The following is a 10,160-nucleotide window of genomic DNA, read 5'->3' as shown; positions in this document are numbered from 1 at the left end:
AGCGACGGCGTTGTAGTTGGCTGGCAAAGGATTCGGAGGCGGTCCCAAAGCTCGAGTAGTGACCAAACCGCGTTGCACTAAGTAAGGATACAACTCGGTGAACGTCATCGGAATCGGTGGACAAGTCTTGTATGGTCTTCTTGGAGCATTCTGGCGAGGTGCCTGGTTCCTCGGTTGTTGACTCGCCTGAGCGTTGGATGCTTGTTGATAATTCGGAGGAGGATAAACCGGAGGCGGATAACCAGGAACCTGTTGCATGGGCTGATAAACGGGCGCTTGTGGAGCTTGTTGGTTAAAAGATGGTGCAACAGCAGCCACGTACGGCGGTGGCGCGTACTGGACCGGGTAACCCTGCGGTTGGGCATACTGTGGCGGATATTGATACTGCCTATTCCTTCTCCTATCTGAAGACACAACATGAGTCTCTCCTTCCTTCTTTCTCTGAGGATTGACGGAAGTCTTCTTAGCTTGGTCCTTCGAACTCATACTGCTAGAACCACTGGACATCTTTCCACTCTTCATAGCTAATTCAACCTTTACTCCAACAGCAACAATATCAGCGAAATTCGTGGTTACACTACCCACCATCCTTTCGTAGAACTCAGGACGAACGGTGTCAACAAACCAGTCAGCTAATTCTTTATCAGTCAATGGAGGTTCAACCTGGGAAGCAATTTCCCTCCATCGCTGGGCGTATTCCTTAAAGGTTTCAGAATTTTTCTGCGTCATACTCAAAAGTTGTCTCCTGTCAGGAGCCAAGTCCATGTTGTACTTATAGTGCTTAATGAAAGCGTCAGACAAATCTTGAAAAGACTTGATGCGAGATTGGTCCAATGTTAAATACCACTTCGACGAGGCACCTTTCAGACTGTCTTGAAAACAGTGGATCATCAACTTGTCATTTTCCACGTGGGCAGCCATCCTACGGTAATACATTATCAAATGGCTTTTCGGACATGTAGTCCCTTCATAGCAGTCAAAGTTCGGAGTCTTGAACTTTGGCGGAATAACTAAACCGGAAACCAAACAGATGTCTCTAGCAGCAGCACCAAAGATCTGGTCTCCTTCCATCTTTCTTAATCTTTTATCAATAGTAACAACCTCCTCACGGAGCCTATCACGCGGCTGGTACCCTTCATCATTATCATCCAGAATTTCATAAACAGGCTCATTAAGATAAGGCTGCACCCGAGTATGGACATTAGCTTGTGTGAAGGTAGGGACCACCTTTGGAGGCTCGGGAACCAAAGGCACAGTCTGTTGAACGTTTTGTATAACCGGCATGGCTTGTTGACCACTTTGTGCAACCGGCATAGTTTGTTGAACTGACGTAACAACAGGCGGATGTATGAAACTCTGCGAAAGACCATAAGGAAACGGGTTCTCAACTGAAACAACCGGCGGATCTACGGCAGCGGTAGTGTTGATCTCAGAAACCACAGTAGGCTGAGTATCCATCTTTGCATTGATAACCTGAAGTAGTTCCATAATTGTTCCTACATTCCCTCGAAGGTCTGCTAGCTCGTTGTTAACGCGATCCATCTCTTGAGCGTGCTCTTCCATCCTTCTTCGAGCTTGAGCTCTAGTGTTGTATCGATTCAGGGTGACGAAACTGTACGCGAGAGAACCGAGTATGAGACAACCGGGAGACACATGAAATGCAAAATGTGATGCAAAATGCGAATGAAAGATTTCATGGAATTCAAGCCTTTACGAACATCGCGGAATACCACTGGGATCTTTATTTATTAATTTGAAAATGGATTACAAATAAATATTCTTAAAAAATCTTAACAAGAAAAATAGCTAAATAAAAGCTACGAAAGCCCTAAGGAAGCGTAGTTCACGACTTCAACGAGTAGGCGGAGAGTCGGAGGAAAATAAATCCTCGTAGATTCTTCTCTTTTTGTAGGAAAGCACTTCTTCATTCTTCGTCTGCAGCTGCTTTTGTAGCTCTTCATTCTCACTGACGATAACCTGATATTTATTTTTCCACGTTTCTGCCTCATGTTGTGCTCTCTTCAAAGCGATTTCCAACTTTTCAGCTTCGGACATGAATACTAAAACAGGTTCTCTTCTCGGAGGTAAAGGATCTTGGCGAGGATAAGGCATCTTCAGCTTGATGGCTCTTTCCCGGACCCAACGAAGATAAGGTTCCATGGACACACAATTCGGCTTTCCCAAACTTTCTTTTCCCTTCTTGTGCAAATGACGCCAAGCGGATACAATCTGATCTTGAAGTTCCTTGTCACCCTTAAAGAAGATTTTCTCCACATGAACACTTTTAGGCGGTTCTTTCAAGGGATACCCTAACTGTCGGCGAGCTAGGACTGGATTGTAGTTGATTCCTCCATTAAAACCAAGTAAAGGTACGTTGGCAAAGTCTCCACAGCTGTCAATAATTAGTATTCCATCATACACACGATTATACCAAACGATGTCCGAGTGTGTCAACGCCATGACCCGTGGTGACCAAAATCCCTTGTCAAGACTCAAAAAAGACTTGGGCAAGTGCGAAATAAACCACTTGTATAATAAAGGCACACAACAGGTGATCATTCCTCCACCACGAAAATTCCGGAGATGTATGGAATGATAAGTGTTACCCAATAACGTTGGTACTGGATTGTTCTTCATGAATATTTTGATGGCGTTAATGTCAACGAATCCTTCAAAACTTGGGAAGAGTAGCATTCCATAAATAAGCAAAGCAAGGATTGTTTCAAAGGTAGGCATGCTTAAATGATCGGCATAATATTGGGCTTTCTTGATTAAGAAATGCGTAGGTAACCCTACAGTTCCGCCTTTGGCGATCATGTTGCCTTTGATGTCGGACACCTTTAAGCATATGGCTTTAGCAATGTCTTCCTCTTTAGGGTCCTTCTCTAAGAAAGGGAACGGAGACTTATCCATAATAGGTAACCCCACCAACTGAGAGTACTCTTCTAAGGTAGGTAATAGCTGATAATCTGGGAACGTGAAACAATGGTAATCCGGATCATAGAACTGTAGTAACGTAGAAAGAAGCCCATCCTTCACTTGGATTCTCAATAAGGATAATAGCCTTCCGTACTTGTCCTTGAACCCCTCTTGATCTTCAACCAAAGCTCCTAGCTTCCTTAGGTCATCCAACTTAAAATTCTTAAAAGAGTATTTCAAGGTGTTTCTCTTATTGTAATCCATGGTAGCCTGCAATGTTCATAAATAAAGTTTGAATTCCATGAGATGTAATGCAATGTGATGTTTTATGGATGTAATGAACATAAACACACAAAGTCCTAGGTTAAAGGTATATGAGCGGAAGTCAAGGTCTACCCATCCTACAGAGGTATGTACTATAGGGTTAATTGTACCTGCGGAACAAGGGTTCTAAATCGGTGCCCAAAGTCATCAGTCCATCTTTCGGATATTATCAATTTCCCAATTGACTCGGTGGTTAATAATATTCTCAAGAGAACCTCTTTTGAGTGTGGTATCGCGTAGCAACTATTTTGGGATTACTCCCTCATAGTCCCCGCACTACGTCCTATATAAGGCCAAAGTGGTGTTAAGGTAACTACGGTCCCTAGTGTCATAGGCTCCCATCGAAGATAGTAAGTGTCTTCACGATTACTCGTTCAAAAGAACTACCTTTCAAAAGGGCCTCAACTGAGCGGTGATTCTCAAGTCGGCTTGGTCGGGATTCAACTCCCTATAAGCTTCGTTGAATCTATCACCTCCTATAATAAGTTCACTCAAATCCGGGTGTAGGACTTATCTCACAACAAAGATACCCCCCATAATACACAATAATATATACAGACAATTAATAGTATAAAATATCATACAATAAACAAAATAGGGGCAACCCTTAATTATGTTGTTCCCCAGTGAAGTCGCCATTTTCTGTTGCGGTGGAAATAGGATACCAAACTATTAATTAGTTTGAATCACGATTCAATTCACAACCGCTCTTTGATTTATCCGAAGGAAAAGGTCAAAAGAGGGAAAAACCTATTTTTGCATTGTAAACCAATGCGAGGAGAGCTCTAGGTAAGGGGTTGACTAAGCTTAGGGAAGGTACTAGCACCTTAAACTTCTGTAGTACTCTACAGGAACCTTTTGTTTACTGTATGCTTTTTTATTTTTATTATCTGCTTTAAATAAATACTAAGCTAAGGGATAGAGTGACCTAAAAGACCTAAGGGGTTAGTCCTAAATTTACTCGGCAAGACGTCGCATCTTGTGCCTACATATCCTGACGGGAATGGAATCAGAGTAATTGTAGTTCCCCTCGAAAGGGAGGCTAGAAACTTCTTGACTGTGGTCAAGGTTTCGATGGGGCATAAGCATTTCTTAAGGAAACGCTTACGTGGAGCGTTGAAACTCCTATTTCTATGTTGAGGCGTTGAATTGAAATTAGGGCTAAAATTAGGGATTCCACGGCGGGAAACCCTAAAGCAGAGTACGACGACTCTTTGACCTAATGCTAGGGTAAAGGGCGTTTTCGTCCACGGCGGGACGCCTAGGCTATTAAGGTTTTGGAAACGGTCAAGGGTTTGAAAAGGGTCAAAATTTAGGGTTATTGACTCGGCGGTCACACTGCTAAACCTAATTCCTTCGGAGGGCAAAACGGTAAAAACATGCAAGCAACAGAATTATTACATGGCAGGCATAAAAAATATGAAAATAAAGCAAGCAGTAAAGGAAAGCATCGCGACCACTCGCGTAAATTACAAATCCCCAAAAATGCGAAATAAAATAAACCGCGACCATGGCCTCGCATAAATTACATCCATGGAACAAAAACGAACAAATGAAATAATAATGATAAACTGAAACAAACAAATTAACGGGGGTTAGACGAAAATGAAACGGATAAGTCAAAACTGAATTTTTGAGATTTTTCTTTGTTGAAAAGAAAAGTTATTATATATTTTTTTATATTTTTGATAAGGAAGGGTTATTTTAAGGCTAATGCCTTTTTTCTAAAAAACAAATTGTTTTAATTTGAAAGGTTTTTTGATTAAGAAAAGAACTTATTTTTAACTTTTGCGGTAAATAAATAAAAACAAATTAATCTAAATATTAAAAAAAACTGTGTTATTATTATCCTTTTTTAAACGGTGGAGAATGATAAAAACAAATTATAAATTATGTACCTAGCTTTTAAAACAAATTAATTATAGATTATGAATAAAAACAAATTAATCTAAATAACAAAAACAAACTTGATTATAAATTATGTACCTAGCTTTTTTTTAACAAAGAAAATTTGTTACGTAAAAGTTATATAAAAAAAACTTACTTAATAGCAATTATTAACGTTACTAATTTTATTAATTAGAAGTTATTAGAAAACTTTTCAATTTACTATGTTAATGACTAATTGACTACTAGTGGTGCTTTTTTATTTAAAACAATTACTAATACCAATTTACCAAAACCCAACAGACAAGATAAACGTGAAAAGAAAAAGGTCATTTGGCTTTGTGCTTGCTGCTAGGGTTTGTCAATCCTTATACCGCCGGCGGCAGCCATTGTTGCATGCTCCATGTTTCTTTCTTCTATCCTACGAATCTTCTTCTTAAACCTGAAATGCACACATCAGAGCAAAACGATTTACGGTAATAAAATCCTACCTGTACGCGTTTGTTATCGACGACGTTTGTTGAGGTTCGTTAGCCGATGATGTTTTGCGACTGAGGCGTTGCTCGATGACGGTAATGGGTCCCGGTGGTAGTGGCAATCGGAAGGATCCACGGCCGCCACGAGTTCCCAACATTGATCCGTTACGACGAAGCTGCGATTCTGGCTTTTTTTCTTTCCCCCTCAGGATTGCGGATCCCTCTTAATATTTATATCCCCCTCGAATCCACCGTGGGCTTTGATTTTTCATGATTTCCGCTGAAGTTGTTGCTAGATTTGTTGAGGTATTTTCGGAACAGATTGTTAATGAGTCTTTGACTGAACGGGTTTGTTATGTTGTTGTTGTGCTTTTGGATCCGGATTTTACGTTTATTGATTTTATTTCGGATTTGCTGGATGATATTGTTTTGGATTTAATTATGATTTACGGATCTTGGATGAGTTTGATTCTTTTCTGATGTTGATTTAGATATCCGTTTTATTTTCAGATATTGGATTTGCCAAAATATTCTTCTTGGATCCATAGCTCCAGACTTGGATTTTCGGTTGGCTTTGAAATCTGGATATTTGGATTTGTCTTGGATATATTTACTTGATAGAGGGATATGGATTTTAGATTCATGTGGGTAATCCGTTTGGCTTCGAAACAATTTTCCGGCAGAATCATTTTCGGCCCAGGACTTCTTTTTCTCTTCTTCTCTGCTGTCCCGAAAAGAACGGATACTACCGGTTGATGCCGAGTTCGCGAATCGGAATGGGAGCTGGTTTCGGTAATTGTCGTGCCCTCCCGACACCCAGTGATGACATTTTTCTGAGGGTGTCAAAATAAATTCTAACATTTTTTACTCCGCTTTTCTGTTCTTTGTCTGTGTGCAGGTACGGAAGGAAACATCGGATGAAGAAACATGAAGAACCGGCATGAAGATCATAGGACCTAGAAATAAAAATCAAAATGTATTTCCTTTTATAATTTGTAATAAAATTATTTATGAATAAAATTCACAAACATTTCTACCCAAGAACAACGTTTGATTCTTCTTTCCATGATTTAATTTTGTCGCAACCGAACGACCCAAAACAATATCTGATTAAAAATCAACTTGGTCAAAATTCTCTGAATGAAATTAATCAGTTAAATTTAGACGATTAATAATAAAACCAACTTCACCGTATGAAACCAATATGAATCAATTCCAGAAAAACCCAAATGAATTAAACTTCGTCATCTCACACCGTGTTGCTTAAAACATGATGTAACCTTCAGTTCCAATCCAATATTTCCAAATTAAAATCGCGCTTGATGATAGAATTGATGATAGTCTTGAATGAATTAAAACAGGAAGGAAGCAGAGAAAACCGATTAACAGTGAAAACAGAAATGTATTCCGCATTAAAATTCAATTTGCGTCTCTGAATAAAATACCCAACCATAAACCAATTCAGCCCATAAACCTCAATCAAACAACAATCAAAACCCGAATCTGAATCAGAATTTCTACTGCTTTGGCTTCAAAAATAACTGGCAGATAGCAGAAGAACAGAAAAATAGACTGATTAAAACAGAAATTCCGCCGCATGGAATCTTGTCCCGATTTGAACCGAACCAGCTTAATGTCTCAAACATACTCCAACCCAAGTGACAAAATAAATGTCTCGGAACTCAATTGACGACAGAGTCTCAGCCCGTTGAATTAATTACCGTATCTCAAAAATCCTGATGCCAAAAGTTACCGTGCATCTCTGTTTATCCTCAAAGACAATGAAAATAAAATAAAAAAACTCGGAAGCGAAAGCCCTAATTATTCAATAAATCCCTGATGATAACTTAGCTTCAAGGACTGTCAGTAAACAACGTGAAAATGACCATTTTGCCCTTTAACAACTAAAGTGTACCAGACGCGGTTTCTGCAAAACGAAACAAAACTATACAACCCGTTAATAGTTAGCTGATGCGAAAATGAGATGACATGCGACCTGAATCGACTAATCTGAGGGTAAAATTTGGGGTATTACATATACTATATGAATTGTTATGCCTACAAGTATGTCGATGTCAACTCAATAATAATTGTTTCCATGATATATTAAATCAACTACTTATTTATTGTTGTTGAATATTTCAGTTAATCTATTTTTTAATTTTCAATTTCTATAATAAAATTATCAAATTAAACAATATTTCTCAGATTTCAACTAGTTTTATAGAGAAAAAAAAGCTAAGTGTCACTCTTCCATGCAATCATTCATTTTCACATATGTCATAATTGTGTCTCTTTAAATAAAAAAGAAGTTGAAGCATGTGTCTTACTTATGCCATGATGGATCAAGAGCAATTGAGTTTTTCAAGGAACCATATTTACCACACACCCAACGCAAGCAACCACACTCTCTCCATTCTTCCAAATCTACCCCTAATTATATATAAAAACACTTTAACTTAAGTGCAATAAAGTAATTTCATCATTTTCACATCTAAACTATGAAATACTCTCTGCCTATAAAAGCTCTCAAAACCTCTCATTATAACAAACACTCATTTCTCACATCACAGTTTCTCCCTAACAAGTTCAGTTCAGTTGTTTCTTTCATATAAATATGGTAAGAAACAACCCCAACGTTGTAGTTGTAACCATTCTATTTCTATTATTATCATTACCATTAGTCTCGTGTGAAGAATGTTCATCGAAATATGAAGGTGGTTGTCACGATAAAAATGAAGCACTAAAGTTAAAGGTAATTGCAATATTTTGCATATTATTGTCAAGCATGATTGGTGTTTGCATTCCGATTTTCACAACTTCGGTTCCGGCTTTAAAACCCGACGGAGACTTGTTCGTCGTTATAAAAGCTTTTGCATGCGGTGTTATACTTGCTACCGGTTATATGCACGTGATGCCAGATTCATTTGCGGATTTAACTTCTCCTTGTTTGCCTCAACACCCTTGGCATAAATTCCCATTCACCACTTTCATTGCTATGATCTCCGCCATTTTTACTCTCATGGTTGATTCATTTTCTTTAAGTTATTTTAAAAAGAAACTTCCTATGTCTTCTTCTGTGAATAATTTGGAAACGACAAAGGAATTGGAACTTGGTCATGTTCATGGTCATGGTCTTGCGATTGCAAATGGACATGAGAAGAATGTGAATGCCGAACAATTGCTTCGATACCGTGTTGTGGCTCAGGTTAATTAATTTCTTTGTTATTAAATCTTATATTTATGTTGAGTTTCTTGTTTCTTGTTTCATGTTTTGTTGATATGATGTGTGTGGAATTGGGTTCAGGTTTTGGAGTTAGGAATTGTGGTGCACTCAGTAGTGATTGGTTTGTCAATGGGTGCTTCGGAGAATCCTTGCACAATAAAGCCTCTCATTGCTGCACTTTGCTTCCATCAACTCTTTGAGGGAATGGGTTTGGGTGGTTGCATATTACAGGTATTATTATTATTATTATTATTATTATTATTATCACTATTACTATTATTATACGACTCTAATGTGTTATGTATATTTTTTACAGGCTGATTATGGAGTGAAGATGAAAGTGATAATGGTATTTTTTTTCTCAGTGACGACGCCATTTGGGATAGCATTAGGGATTGGATTATCGGAAGTGTATAGTGACACTAGTCCAACTGCACTAATTGTAGAAGGGGTTCTAAATGCTATTTCTGCAGGGCTTCTCAATTACATGGCACTTGTTGATTTATTGGCTAATGAATTTATGGGTACAAAGTTGCAAAGTAGAATCAAGCTTCAATTATTGTGTTATATAGCTGTTTTTCTAGGTGCAGGAGGCATGTCGGTTATGGCAATTTGGGCTTAAAATATAGTTAACTTAGTTTAGTTCTTACTCATATAACTTTTATGTTAGTTAGTTGTAACCATTTTTTTAAGAAAAGTGTGGTTTCCTATTATTCTAGTTTAGTCTAGGAATCACGTTTTTGTGACTTCATTATTTGATGGAATATAGTTACTTTGTTTATAGTTCATTCTGATTTTGCTCATTGGTGTTGTTTTTATTTTTTTTACATGTTTTGTTATTCTTTATTTGCTTCCTAGCATTCTATAATCCATAAAAGAATGCGTATATCCTCATTCTTTCATGAGCAAGAGTTTATAAGCAATTGAGATTCATTAAAGGTCACCAAAGTAGATGTTTCCTGACTCATACATTAAAAAAATAAAGCATATTTGTCACAAATAAATAAATATAACACAGTAAAATTTTGATTTTTTTTTAAAATAACCATATTTTTAAAATTAAGTTTTTAAATAATCATTTAAAAAAATAATAATCACTTTTCAAACAGATGAACTTGCGCATCCACTTAGATTACAAAGGATTCCAAAATATTGAACGGAGGCGTCATGGTTACTGACGCATGCATGTGTAGTTTAGCAAATGCGCCATGCATATGACGCATGCATGTGCTTGTGTGTGTGGCGTCTAACCCTCTGGCGCATGCATTTCATGGTTCATCTATAAATACATTGTGCATCTCACATATTTTTACACACAAGTTCTTACC

General features: G+C 37.9%; 2 protein-coding genes across 2 annotated transcripts; one reads left to right on the top strand and one right to left on the bottom strand.

Annotated features, from left to right (window-relative positions):
• Positions 1 to 1,851: 1,851 nt before the first annotated feature.
• LOC127080727 (uncharacterized) lies at positions 1,852 to 3,183 on the bottom strand. Its single transcript, XM_051021026.1, has one exon. It carries the CDS (start codon positions 3,181 to 3,183, stop codon positions 1,852 to 1,854), a length of 1,332 nt encoding a protein of 443 aa, XP_050876983.1.
• Positions 3,184 to 8,173: 4,990 nt separating this feature from the next.
• On the top strand, positions 8,174 to 9,454 carry LOC127084717 (fe(2+) transport protein 1). The gene is made up of 3 exons (XM_051025225.1): positions 8,174 to 8,814; positions 8,914 to 9,063; positions 9,149 to 9,454. Exons 1-3 carry the CDS (start codon positions 8,224 to 8,226, stop codon positions 9,452 to 9,454), a joined length of 1,047 nt encoding a protein of 348 aa, XP_050881182.1. The 5' UTR covers positions 8,174 to 8,223.
• Positions 9,455 to 10,160: the final 706 nt, after the last annotated feature.

The sequence above is a fragment of the Lathyrus oleraceus genome, chromosome 5 (genome assembly GCF_024323335.1).
Source record: "Lathyrus oleraceus cultivar Zhongwan6 chromosome 5, CAAS_Psat_ZW6_1.0, whole genome shotgun sequence".
Taxonomy (NCBI): Eukaryota; Viridiplantae; Streptophyta; class Magnoliopsida; order Fabales; family Fabaceae; genus Lathyrus; species Lathyrus oleraceus.
The sequence above is the reverse complement of the archived record's forward strand: the minus strand, read 5'-3'. Positions and strand labels throughout refer to the sequence as shown.

Excerpts from the sequence above, each read along its gene's own strand:
- LOC127084717 (XM_051025225.1), top strand. The coding sequence starts at position 8,224 with ATGGTAAGAAACAACCCCAACGTTGTAGTTGTAACCATTCTATTTCTA. Across the intron at positions 8,815-8,913 it reads GATACCGTGTTGTGGCTCAG|GTTTTGGAGTTAGGAATTGT; the intron begins GTTAATTAATTT and ends AATTGGGTTCAG. Across the intron at positions 9,064-9,148 it reads TGGGTGGTTGCATATTACAG|GCTGATTATGGAGTGAAGAT; the intron begins GTATTATTATTA and ends TATTTTTTACAG.
- LOC127080727 (XM_051021026.1), bottom strand. The coding sequence starts at position 3,183 with ATGGATTACAATAAGAGAAACACCTTGAAATACTCTTTTAAGAATTTT.